Consider the following 13,663-nt stretch of genomic DNA (forward strand, 5'->3'; position numbering starts at 1 on the left):
GTAAGCGTGGAGCAGTTTTATATTGATGAGGATAACAGCGGTGGAGGAGACATGACGGTGTCGGAAGTTGCCGGTGAAGCCCAAGCTAAGTCTCCTGAAGAAGAACCACAACGGGTAAGCAAACGCACGGGAAGATGAATCGTGGATTGCTTAGTGCAGGGGTCGGCAACCTTGGCTCTTTTATGACTCGCGGACTTCAACTCCCAGAATTCCCGAGCCAGCATAGCTGGCTCGGGAATTCTGGGAGTTGAAGTCCGCGAGTCATAAAAGAGCCAAGGTTGCCGACCCCTGGCTTAGTGGCAGAGGCAGCTTTAAGTCGACTTGGTGTTTTCCGTGATTGCTCTTGCGAGGTTTCCTCTGGCTGCGTTAGCCACACCCTTGGAGACCAGCTGTGTGAAATGCACCATAGCTGATGCCATTAGAGAAACCCACGGGGGCTGGCAAAGTGACGTGTTTCACCAACTATAAAATCGGATCTAGTTAATGCAAGTGGCATTAGTAGTAGTAGCAGTTGTAGTAACCCTAGCTGAATTTGGGGTCTTATTCTGAAGTCCTCGAGTTACAACAGTTCATTTAGTGACCATTCGAAGTTACAATGGCATTGAAAAACGTGACTTATGACCATTTTTCAGTTACAACCGTAGCAGCATCCCCATGATCACGTGATCAAAATTCAGACACTTGGCAACTGGCTTGTATTTATGATGGTTGCAGTGTCCCAAAGTCATGTGATCCCTTTTGCGACCTTCTGACAAGCAAAGTCAATGGGAAAGCCAGATTCACTTAACAACCATATTACTAACTAAACGACTGCAGTGATTCACTTAACAACTGTGGTAAGTAAGGTTGTAAAATGGAGCAAAACTCACCTAGCCACTGAAATTTTGGGCTCAGTTGTGGTTGTAGATCAAGGGCTACCTGTATGCACATATTTTTTTTATTTTTTTATTTATTTTTGGGACTTATATGCCACCCTTTTAAAAGACGCTTGCTCCTGGGGAGGAAAGCCATGGCAAATCTAGACAGCACACTAAAAAGCAGAGACATCACCCTGTCAACAAAAAGTGCGTATAGTCAAGGCTATGGTCTTCCCAGTTGCAATGTATGGCAGTGAAAGTTGGACCATAAGAAAGGCTGAGCGCCAAAGAATTGAGGCCTTTGAACTGTGGTGCTGGAGAAGACTCCTGCGAGTCCCTTGGACTGCAAGGCGATCAAACCGGTCAGTCCTAGAGGAGATCAATCCTGGCTGCTCTTTAGAAGGCCAGATTCTGAAGCTAAAACTCAAGTACTTTGGCCACCTAATGAGAAGGAAGGACTCACTGGAGAAGAGCCTAATGCTGGGAAAGATCGAGGGCAATAGAAGAAGGGGACGACAGAGAATGAGGTAGCTGGATGGAGTCACTGAAGCAGTAGGCGTGAGCTTAAATGGACTCCAGAAGATGGTAGAGGACAGGAAAGCCTGGAGGAATGTTGTCCATAGGGTCGCGATGTGTCGGACACGACTTCGCAGCTAACAACAACATGCCACCCTATCTCCCGAAGGACTCAGGGTGGCTAACAACAATAAAAGACAATAATACAAATGTTAAAAAAAATAAATTAAAGCCCCAATGATAAAATATTAAAAACATTTTTAAAAATCCCTATAGAAGTGGTAGCATTAAAGAGAGTGTAATATCAAAGCAGATTACCTTTCGGGACAATAGTAATTAATCAAATCAATGCCCAGTTGAGCCATTTGATAATCAGTATGTTTGAATATAAGCATCTTTTCTAAAGTTTTTCCTCTACTTTATATTTTGGTTTTACTGTTTTTGCTTTGTTTAGGTATTTCCAATTAAAGTGGAGTCAGAGTCAGAATCAGAAGTGGAACTAGGTAGTAATATCACTGGACATGAGCTACTGGATTTTCTTAAACCACAGCAAGACCAAATAACTACTTCAAGTTTATGTGATCGGTTTTATGATTCACTTCAAGCCCTCAAAAGGAACAACAGGCAAAGTTTGTTAGAATTAGGACTCTTATATCAAGAAAAATTAAAAAATGATCACTCATCCATAGAAGACAAGGAACTGGAAGATTTTTTCCATGGCAACAGAAGACTGATACTGCCAACAAAATTCCAGAAAGATCTGAGGTAAAATGAGTGGGGTTTTTTTCCTTTCATAGGATTAACAAATTATACTAGACTAGAAAACCTGTGATCCACTGCTTTGTCATTTCAGAGATAAAAATTCCAGAGATTCTTCCTGGGTTTTTTCAATAATTTTTATTAGGGATTACACTGAGCAAATTAAATTTATGCAACTACAAAATAAGAAGATACATTAAATAAAATAATATTAAAAGGTGCAGAAAAAAAGGAAAAAAAGATATTAGAACAAGAAAAAAGAACCTTCCCTTCATCCCCAGCAAATATAATCAATATTAAGAACTTATCAGTGTATCTTAAAATAAAACCAAACTGCTCTTTATAATCTTGCCCAAGATACCTCCAAAATCTCATGTCCAAAACCTCATCCCTTCCTGTGAAACAGCAAAAGTCCCCCTAGGGGTTATCAGAAACAATAACACAAGTATTACAAACTATCTATTATACCCACTCTGAAACCATCCTTCCCTTTTAAACTACCCCCTCTCTATTTTTTTTCTTCAAATAATAAAAATTCAGTCACTCTAAAAATTATTTATAATTAATTAAGCATTACCCCAAATAACCATTGTCATCCAGCCCTAGACAAGAAGTCATTAAAAATCCCCCTAAATAACAGCTCATTATTTTAATCTTGGTCAAATGGATTATCCCAAAGGTGCTTTTTCACAAGAAACTGGACCTTCTTGTTTTTTCTTTGAAGACATTTCACTTCTCATCTAAGAAGCTTCTTCAGCTCTGATTGAATGGTGGGGAATGGAAGGATTTATACTCCTTGCAGACAGCTGGTCATTTGCATTCTTTTAAAGAGTCATTAAGGCCACCTGGAGGTTTATCTGTGTTGTCAGGGTCACCTGAGTAGTGCAAATGGATGTGGAGTGTTCTTGGAACTGCTGAAAGGTCTGTGTTGTAGACTGGAGGTGGATGATGTAGTATCCCTCCCCCTCTTTTGAGAGAGGGTTGTTCAGTTTTGAAGTGGTTGTTTTTTTCCCCAATGTACAGATCTGCACATGGCTCACTGCATTGTATATCAGGAGTATATGCAGTTAGCATATGTGCAGATCTAGTGGAAGTTATGGAGTAATGGTATTACACAGGCATATTGAGATACATCTATGACTATATAGTATGTGCCGCTGCATTTTGGATTAGATTAATTGTAGATACTGAGTGATCTTCAAGAGCATCCCCATATAGAATGTATTTCAGGAATCGATCTGAGAAGTTTAAGTGACACTAAGCAGAATCTCTTGTCTAGAAACCATACGATTACAAGATAATGTTGTGCAAAAGCCTTGGCCCTATCTACCATCTGCTTCTCGAGTAGGAATCATGAGTCCTGGAGATGAGTGACCTTACCCAAAGTTAATGTTGGAAAATCATTTGATCCAGATCCTATGGGGCAGAAAACCTACTTGTAGGTTGAGTCGAAGCCTATTCTTCCCCATCCAGACCTCCTCAGCCACCAGAAACTGGAAAAGCACCCAGATAGCATCACTTGGTCTGCCAAAAACAGATATGTACAACTAATATTGTCAGAATTCTGATGGTAGTGGTCCTATGCTAGCAGATTATATTATCAGCAGCTTCACATAGGTGTTGATGGAAAATGGAGAGACTGAGAGCTAGTTGTCTGATTACACACACCTTAAATACCTGATAAAATCTTAAAGGAGAAGAACCATTATAATATCATGGTTCCTATTCTTAATCCCCTGAAGATACTACAGTCAATGGTATTGAACATTGATACAATTGGGTGAAGAGGTATGCCGGGCTTGTGTGTTTCGGGGCATCCATAGAAGCAAGGGAAATGGGTCTACTGCTTTTCGTTCACCACTGTTCACCACTGTTGTTCTTTGTGATTTGATCTTTTTGGTTAGGTTACGGTTTTTCTTGATCAGGTTGCTTAATTTCTGTATTGGGTTGGATTTACTGGGATGTATGTTCCTTTGTCTTCCAGTAATTCTTCGGCTTATGAGCGAATATTTTGTACTGTAGTTTGTAAATAAAGAATATTAAATGAAACGTTTAATAAAATTGTACACAGCCTTGAAAATATTAATTTACTTAGCTTCATTTATGTAATGTAACTTATCATCTGTGTCTTTCCTAACATTTTTTTTTAAATTTTATTCTTAGGTGTGGTAACATAAGAAGTTGGAACTCTCTGTCTGATGTCACTTTAGATAGCTCAAAAGAGGAGAAAAATCATTACTCATTTCTTCAGTCTTGTTCAAAACCAAAGAGTGCCTCAGCTGTCGGGGTTTCCTCTTTTACCATTCCTCAGCCCTTCCGAATGACCCTTCGAGAAACTCATAAAAAATCTCAGTTGCTAAAATCACAGACATTGCTTGAGAAAGAGTCAACTACATACAAAAGACAATTGCAAGAGGCTGCAGAATGTCAAAAACAATTTAGAGCACAACCTGTGCCTGCTCATATCTATCTGCCACTCTACCAGGAAATAATGGAAAAGAATGAAACCCGTAGACAAGCGGAAACTCAAAAGAGAAGGGAGCTACTTCTTTCAATGCAAAAACCCTTCAGCTTTCAGATAAAAGAAGAGAAGAGAAAAGAGGCCGTCAGACACAAATTTCTGAACATTTTAACCCCAGCTAAGAAAATAGTACCAAAGTTCAGGAAGAAAATCCCCAAGTCCACATTTGAGCCAATGCTTGGGGATAAACTTGAAGGTAAAGAGGCAAAGGTTCACTTTTGACTTTTCCTAACTTAGTCATGGTTGTTAATATTTCTCTTCATATGTGAAAGGGAAATAACTGCCACATTAATCTGATTTTGAACTCTTGTCTCTTTTATTCAGTCACAATTCAAAGATTTGTTCAATGTAAAAGCAAGTAAATTCATCAAATCTACGGGGGAAAGCAAAACACTTCATTCAACAACACAGTATATACAAATTGGCTGTATGTTTCACACAGGAGCTTTCTATTATACAACTTTAATATTTTGGATTTTTAGTTTACCTGGAGAAAGTTTTTGTGGTTGCAAAGTGTCAACACTGTTTTGATGGCACACAATCATTTTTTTGTTGTTCATGAGCTAAAGTTGCGTGTTCTGTTGTTATTTAAATGCCTCATTATATTGTCCATTAGCTTTCTCCATCAGAAGCCTCTCTAAAATTCCTGGCTAGCTGCTTACACATGGGAAAACAAATATATTGAGAAGGATTGTTGTACTTTGACATTTTCCATTGTGCATTTTTATGTAAATTGTCATAGGATGAATGTTCATTATTTTTTTCTTTTAATCCCTAGAAGCTGAACTCTTAAGAGAAATCCGTATTCAGTTGAGAGCCAAGGAATTATTGGAAAAGTCCTGGGCCCCCAATGAGCTTGACAATAAACAAAAGGATAAAAAATCCCAAATTGCCTCCAAAAATAGGGAACAAAAGTTGAGCTTTCTGCAAAACAGCTTTAGTTTTAAGCCAAGAATTAATACTTCAGTGCCTGATTTTGAAGAACTTTACTGGGCATTTCAAAGAAAAGTACTAACCAAACAAGAAATTAAAGAAGCAACTTGTAATAAACCATTCAGATTGAGAACATCAAATCTCAGTTGCAGACATAAAATGTGTGACAGGATGATGGTAAAGGAATTGCTTTAACCTCTTTGTATTTCTAAATGTGCAAATATATCTTCAACATAAACAATTATTTTCTATCAACAGTGAGAAAGTTTTAGGTTAAACATATATTTATTGTAGAACATAGTAAGAACAGACATAACAATATCAGTTTATTTTTGAGGTCCAATGCTAGTATAATTTCAACTAGAAAAGGATCCCTCGGATCCTTTTGGACAGGTGGACACATTTGGACACTGTTGTACATGTTTTTGCAATATGTCTTCTGTAGGCTTCCAGATTCACAAAATGGCTGCCATGGTGGGCATAGCACTGATTTAATTGGATGTTCCTTTTTTGAAAACAGACAGGCAGATTTCTAATGTGGAATGGTTAGCCTGGCGGATCCTAAAGGAGAAATATGCCAGCATGTTGATGTTCCTAATGTGCCACACTGGAACTCTTAACATAAAAATATTTATATGGTTGGGAGAATTGAATTGAAAAGAAGAGGCTATAAAGACACTTCCACTATAGTCAGAACAATCCTAAGGTTGGAGGAGAAGCCTGTCTTGGTAGCCGACATTGTCCGGTGTCAAAAGTTTTGATAATTGAACAACGTTTCTTACATAGCTTTGAGCTAGTCTAGCTTGAAACCTGAAGATGTCCCAGAGAAACATCACGGCCTAAATGCTATGACTATTTGTCCTCTATGATATGTCTTGCTCTTAGCTTTTTTTAGTGGCAAAGCACTGTCAGGGAGACTGCCATAGAGTTTAATTAGCATAATCTGCAAGGAACTCCCAAGGCAAAAACTCCTCTCCAACTGATGACTGCAGAATCCTATGGCTTCAGAAATGCCTTTGCTGGAGAGTTTAGTATTGTACCTGAATTTATTTTGGATTGAGCCCGTTGTTTTTATAAATACTATTATTAATGCAGGTCGTCCTCAACTTATGACCACTGAGCCCAAAATTTATGCTGTAAAATAAGAAATTTTTTAAGTGAATTTTGCCCTACTTTACAACTTTTCACGCCACATTTGTTAAGTGAATCGCTGCATTTCTTAAATTAGTAACACAGTTGTTAAATGAATTTGGTTTCCTCATTGACTTTGCTTGTCAGAAAGTCGCAGAAGGGGACCACATGACTTCGAGACACTGCAACCGTCATAAATGTGAGTCAGCCTTCAAGCATCTGAATGTAAATTACTTGACTACGGGGATGCTGCAACGGTCATAAGTGTGAAAACGGTCATAAGTAACTTTTTTCAGTGTCGTAACTTTGAACAGTCACTAAATGAACTGTTGTAAGTTGAGGACTATTTGTATTTTGTATTTGTATTTTACTTTCATTTTTGGCCTTTGGGACACAGCTTCTGAACTGTTGAAAGGATTTAAAATAAATTATTAAACTAAAAGCAAGTACATAATTATCAATTCTTCCAAGTTATATCAGTAGGACAAGGAGAGGACTAGCCAGAATATTTTGCATTAAAAAAAATCTCTTTGAAACTTGGGTAAAAAGCATTTGATTAATGTTTTCTGTGTGGTAATGATGGTATATTATGGAATTTTGCAGGATGTATCAATACATATATTAACAGAGCATATATTAACAAGACTTTTGCAAGTTAGTAAAAAGTTAACATACTCATACAGTGGATATACATATGAAAGAATCTATGCACTTAAAATTGTGCTTGCCACAGAATTTAAAAAAAAACTAGCTAAAAGTATTATTGCTTTCAGGATTTTCAGCAACCTTCTAAGGCACCAGTACAAAGAAGTCGGTCTTATACTTGTCTTTCATCCCTCTCTACAAATACACTTCCAATATATATTACAGATGCAGTGAGAAAGAGGGCTGTTGCTATTAAGTAAGTAATGATTTTTTTCCAACAGTATTTTTTTATAAATACTGTTGAAAAATACAAGTATTTATAGTAATATTTTATCATAAAATGGCATAACGTTCTTAGTTTCATCACAGCTTGATTTGGAATTGGAGAAAATAAGATAAAATGATTTGAATGCTACCCAAATAGCAATGCTATGATTTACACTGACTTCTTTCCCTTTGTTTCCTTAGTTCCAATCCAAATCAACATCTGATGGAGATTATCTTTGAAAACATATTCTATATTACAGGGAAAAAACTAAGAATTAAAGAATGGTATCAAGTGTATAGGGAGGCTTAAAAAGTTTTTTTAAGGTTTAACTATAAGAAATTAACAGATTTTGTTTCATTTTGTATATTTACAATTTCATTTTGAAATAAATAAAGGTAGTCCTTACAATTTCATTTTGAAATAAAGGTAGTCTTTGATTTACCACCACAATTGGAATCATATTTCTGCTTGGAAATCATTACAGTTGTAGGTTGAGGCGCCCATTTAACCGGACCCAATTTTACATTTTTTGCAAAGGGTATTAAGCAAATTGTTATAATTGTTAACCCACAGCTGTTAAGCAAATGCAGTGGTCATGTGCAAACCTGTTTTGAATGGGCAGGTTTTTGCTGGAGACCAGGAAAAAAATGTTAGGAATTATGATCATGTGGCCACAGGGCGCTACAGTCAGTCATAAATGCAAGACAATTGCCAAGTACCCAAAATGAAGTCATGTAACAGTGGGGTATGACATTTTTGATGGCCAGATATACTGAGCCTGCTGTAATTTTGAATATTTGTTAAGTAACTGGCATTAGTCAAGGGTTATTTATATGTTCTATTGGCTGCATCTATATTTATAGACTCCTCCAAGAAAATAAGAAATACAAGGAAAATGAAGGAGCTCGCTGGGCAGAGCTACAAAGAAAAAAATGTCAAGCAATGCATAAATCATTGATTTGTCGAGCAAAAGCTATGGATCCACATAAAAGTTTGGAAGAGACACACAAAGAAAAAGTGAAGCAAAACTGGTCAGCATTATAAATTTACCAAGTAATACTTAGAGCAAAGTATTTAAATATAGATTACTTCGTATTGTTTGTTTTTATATGTTTGTGTGTTTATACACGAGTGTTTATTTAGATGGATTGGCTTTCAAAATATAGCAATCATACAAATATTGTTAATTTATACCTTAATTACTTAGTTTGTATTTACAGACTGCTTTTGTACAATTCCCAAAATTTACGTGCAAACAAATAAAATATATTAAAATTGCATTGTATTAGAACAACATTAACTTACAAGATCAGACTGAAAAGATATGTTAAATCTTTGACCAATAGAGACCAATCTTATTTTTGGAGGTAAAGTATCCTATATTCTGGGAATTATGCAGGACAAAGCTTTTTTCATACATGAACAATAATTTGGATTATTTCAGACAGTAAATTTAATTCTTGTTTCAGGCAAAATGGCCAAAAAAGAACAAAAGAATATAAGAAAGAACTAGAAGAGATGAAGATGCGTGTGAAGAACAGACCTTACCTATTTGAAGAAGTCACAACAGTAAATGTTTTGCAATTGAGTTTTCAAAAATTACCTCAAACATATTAAAATGTATTTTATAAATGTTCACCTATCTTATTTTAGAGTGTACCAAAGAACTTTAATTTATTTTTAATTATTATTAATTCACTTGCGAAAGAGAAAAGCGTTTTAAGATATCTCTTTTTTTTTTTATTCCAAAGCGTAGTGCCTGTCAAGGAGCACAGAAGCTTTTTAGAGACACTTTGCAGCAGTTTGGGTTGGATGAAGAGTTTGTGAGAAAGAAGGGGAGAGAACCCACTGACACAGAAAAGCAACAGCAGTTTGAATCAAAAAGGTATGAAAGGAAACAATATGTCTGTACTAAAAATATATGTAGTGAGGTTGATGCCACCGAAAGGCTAATGAATGTAGTGAAACCATGATTCAGAGACCCATACACAGCCTCAGTAGAGGTCAACATCTACTAGCATATTTCTGCCTCTGGTTTATGAAATCAGGTATGCCATGTATCAGTGATGGCGAACCTATGGCACATATTCCAGAGGGGGCACTCAGTGCCCTCTGTGGGCACGTGCACCGTCACCCCAGCCCCGCCTTCCCCCGTGGCCCCCTCACCAGCAGCCCCCCAGTCACCCACGGGTACGGCCCATGCAGAGCAGCGCAGCCAAGGACATGGCAGCCAGGCAGCGGGGACAAGACTCCGCCCTCGCACCCCATCGTGCACAGATGATGCAGTGGGGCGTGGGCAGAGGGCGTGGTTGCCATGGCAATGCTGGGCCACAAGCGGCAGGCCATGGAGGTGGTGGGTGGCCCTGTGGGCAGGCAGAGTGAGGGCGGAGCTGCGGTGGAGCGGGAGGGGCAGGAGCAGTTTTTGGGCAGTCTCTAAAAGGTTCACCATCACTGCCATATATTTTTCAAGGTATATTCAACCGTCTTATGTCTTCAACAGGTCTGCAAAATTGGTTAGCTACACTGACATAATCATTTACTTTTCTGTTATAGCAAATAGATATGAAAGAAGGGAAAATAACAAGACAACTTAGAGGGCAACTGTCGCCCTCCTATCTTCCCAGCAACAAAACAATAAATTTAATAAATTAGCAGTTCCTCCAGCATAACATTTGATGATCTTAGAACTGCCCCGTAAGCACTTAATTTTCTTCCCTATCATAAACCTCTGACACTAGGTAGAAGGAGAAAGTGACTAACTCACAGACTGTTGAAAGGATAAGATGGGAAAACTATATGCTACCCTGACTTCTTACAAAGGATTCACATGTGCTAATTTTGACGCTATGATTATCACTTTAGTACTTTTACTGACAATAATGTAATGAATGGTTTTAATCAACAGAAATCACAAATTCCAGAGAGGTACCGAGGCTGACATCATAAAAAAACTATCCCAAGAGGGACTAAAAAGACTGGAATTAAAGTAGAAACAACTGATAGAAGTCTCCATTTGCTTTCAACATATTGTTTTAATCAAATCAAGGACTAGATTTCTGTAGAACTGAAGCTAAATTGTATATTTTAATTATATAGATTATATATAATTATATTAGAATATGTGACTTTGAAGTATTCTAGTTAGCAATATGACTTGAGGCAGTTTTAAATTTGGTTAATGCTAGATTTTTGAGATCTTGCTTAAACAAAGATTGCCCAAGAGAATGAACGTTGTATATACATCAGTCATCCCAATCAGTTTGAACCAGAGAACACATTTGAAAGTTAGACACTATCATAGATAAGGCTAGTGAGAAAATGCTCGTTTCCCCTAAGCCAATTGATGCCTAATAACCCAAATAACAATGAACTCAAAAGTAATCTAACATGCAGACAATTGGGAAAAGTGACTCTTCCAGGAAACACCACTACTTTATTTCTTCTAGCTCTTCTCGCGTTTATGATTTACAAATACTTTTGAAAAACTTTGCAGACCTTTTAGATGAATTATTTTCAAAAAAATGACCAAAATTTTCTAGAACTGAAATAAGTTCACCTTTCAACCAAAAGACCTAGATGCAATCTAAAAATTGCATAATTTAACCTAATCCAAATAAATCTGCTGTCTCTTCTTGTTTTACAGGAAGACAAAAATTGCTTAATTTTAATTGCTTAAAGGCTTTAGTATCAAGACTTAAATGTAAAACCTAAATGTAAAGTCTGATTCAAAGTACAGTCTTGCGCACTTGGTCTTTAGCCAAGAACACTGCACTAAATAATTGAACTCCATCCCACTTTTTCCCCTCTCAAGTATGGTTTTGAGGCACACTAAGTCTTTATTAATTGGATAAGAACTTAGGGACCACGGAGTGCTTCTCTTAAATGCTGTTTTTTGAGTCAGTGTATTCATTTCAAATTAATTTTAATGTCCCATTAGTGTTTGTCCTAGTCCAAGAGCAATGTGACATAATCCAGCTAAAGTTCCATTCTTTATTTGCTTCCACCATATATATTCTTGCTAGACTAAACCCTTACTACCCTACCCTAACGGATATACTGTGAGAGATATTAGGGAGTAGCTATACTAAATCTCTTCCCAGGATCCAGCTCTGAACTGTGCTGTCTCTTGCTTCATCCCACCCACCTACCCTTTGAACGTATGCCCTTCTTCCTGGAAACCTGCTGTTGGTGTAGTCTGTCATATAGTTAAAGTGTTTTATACTGCATATAATTGCATTGTGTTTTTAATTTTGAACCTTGTGTAATGTAAAGTGTATTTGAAAAGCCACCAAATAAATGCACATGTAACCATATCGAGAATGGAAATCTGTAGTTTATTTACAACAGAATGCTATTGAATAATTTCTATCTTTGATTTTTTAAAAACAAAAAAACAAAAAATCTATTAAACTTAATAATTAGAAATTAAAATACCACAGCAAGAAGCAAGTGTGACCTAAGCAATCCTCTGAATAGTATGAGATCTTCAGTTGGGACCAAAAGCAATGTTAGTGAACATATCCACACAAAGCATGGGAATGCAAAAATTCCCGATGGAGTACCACCAATTGCCCCTATAAATAAAAAGCAAAACCAGAACTGCAACATCTTGGTGCAGAATTTATTACTAGCTAAAAGATATGTCTCCAAGAACAAGCCAATATAATGTTGAGCTTCATTTCAAAAAAGAAAAAAAAATCTGGTTTTAAACTAGGTACAAGAACTTTATCTCCTGACTTTGGACACCAGGTTAAATATTAACTCCATAATTAATAGCTGCTGTTCCATCCTCTCTTAGAAAACAAAGTTTTTTTTCACTGATTGAAGCAAAACCATAGTCCAGGCCTTTGCTCCACCATGTCAAAAGAAGTACACTGGAGACACTGCACAAATTCCAGGAATTTAAATATCAACCAACTTGAGCATCAGAAAAGCCTGTTCTTTAGCTTCATACGGTATCATATATTCAATGTCACAGATTTGCTGTTCTTCTGTAACTGTAAAATAAATACAGACATTTTACTTCTTAGTACTTGTAGCACAGATTTCAAATAATACTGAATAATTTTATCTCATACTTTTAAAATTAAACAATTTATCAATGTAGAAAATATGAAACAATAGGCTTAGTCAATCTATGCAACATTTCTTGTTACCCAAGACCAGGATTTTCCAATGTATATTGACCCATGACAGGTGATGGGGCTACCCACTGTTGCTGTTATTACTTATTCGTAGTATTATTTATTCATAGTACTATTAGTTAAAGTAGTACTTATATTATTTTCATATAATAAATGTTTGGGGTTGATTAACAATCTGAAATTTCATGAAGAGTTTGATATATGAAGAATTTGGGACCCATGCCCAAAACACATGTTTGTAAGTTGAAAAGGAGCCAGACGGTCATATTCCACTTTCTTTTCAACACTTCGCACTTCTCTCTGCAGCAGATTTTACTGTCCATTTACCTTCTAAATAACTACCAGAAACCAGTTTTTGGCCAAATTCTCTATCCAAATTTAGAAACTGAGAGAAAATTACTTTATCTAACATAACATATAAATTTGTATTAACAATTGTCTATACAATAGGGGGGGGAGAATCAGACATTCTAAAAAATATTTTTTTTGCCTTAATTTAAGTAAGTTTATAATGCCGACTCAAAACCACTTTGGGTGGTGCATATATTAAACTTAAAGCCATCTCAATATAACCTACCATCCATCCAACAAGTTGAAAGGAAAGGAATAGTTGCTAATGCCATCCTGTAAATACTAGTTATTATAGATAAGATTGCCAAATTTAATTTTCCATCTTTGATGAAATGTTGAAAAGGAATGTAGTAATCCTCCAATAAAATTTAAACTAAATATCTTATTAAATATAAGGATTATTATTAAACTGAACCTATCAAATTCTTCAGTGAAATTACACCGTATTTAGCAATGATGTTTTGAACTTACCATGAAGATCCCTTTTTCTACAGTGAGACAGAGCATTCTAAAGTGGGTGTTTCTTTTCCCCCTTTCA

At 36.5% G+C, this 13,663-nt stretch overlaps 2 protein-coding genes across 5 annotated transcripts in view; one reads left to right on the forward strand and one right to left on the reverse strand.

The window, feature by feature from the left end:
- FAM161B (FAM161 centrosomal protein B) overlaps positions 1-13,663 on the forward strand; it is an 18,732-nt gene continuing 5,069 nt past the window's right edge. The window contains exons 1-9 of one of the 4 annotated variants that reach the window (XR_014493830.1): positions 1-114; positions 1,828-2,138; positions 4,296-4,849; positions 5,432-5,763; positions 7,491-7,618; positions 8,494-8,661; positions 9,100-9,199; positions 9,387-9,515; positions 10,536-11,943. Coding sequence is in view for 2 of the 4 variants with exons in the window: in XM_083374169.1 (XP_083230295.1) it covers positions 52-114; positions 1,828-2,138; positions 4,296-4,849; positions 5,432-5,763; positions 7,491-7,618; positions 8,494-8,661; positions 9,100-9,199; positions 9,382-9,515; positions 10,536-10,620 (1,875 nt within the window). In the remaining 2 variants the exon portion in view is untranslated. Of the gene's footprint in view, positions 115-1,827; positions 2,139-4,295; positions 4,850-5,431; positions 5,764-7,490; positions 7,619-8,493; positions 8,662-9,099; positions 9,200-9,381; positions 9,516-10,190; positions 10,322-10,535; positions 11,944-13,663 lie in introns of those variants that run through there. The other 3 variants (XR_014493831.1, XM_083374169.1, XM_083374170.1) reach the window with 3 other exon arrangements.
- ZNF410 (zinc finger protein 410) overlaps positions 11,946-13,663 on the reverse strand; it is a 17,084-nt gene continuing 15,366 nt past the window's right edge. The window contains exon 12 of the mRNA XM_083374202.1: positions 11,946-12,627. The gene's annotated coding sequence lies outside the window, so the exon portion shown is untranslated. The remainder of the gene's footprint in view (positions 12,628-13,663) is intronic.

Source organism: Vipera ursinii (genome assembly GCF_947247035.1).
Source record: "Vipera ursinii genome assembly, chromosome: 1".
Classification (NCBI taxonomy): Eukaryota; Metazoa; Chordata; class Lepidosauria; order Squamata; family Viperidae; genus Vipera; species Vipera ursinii.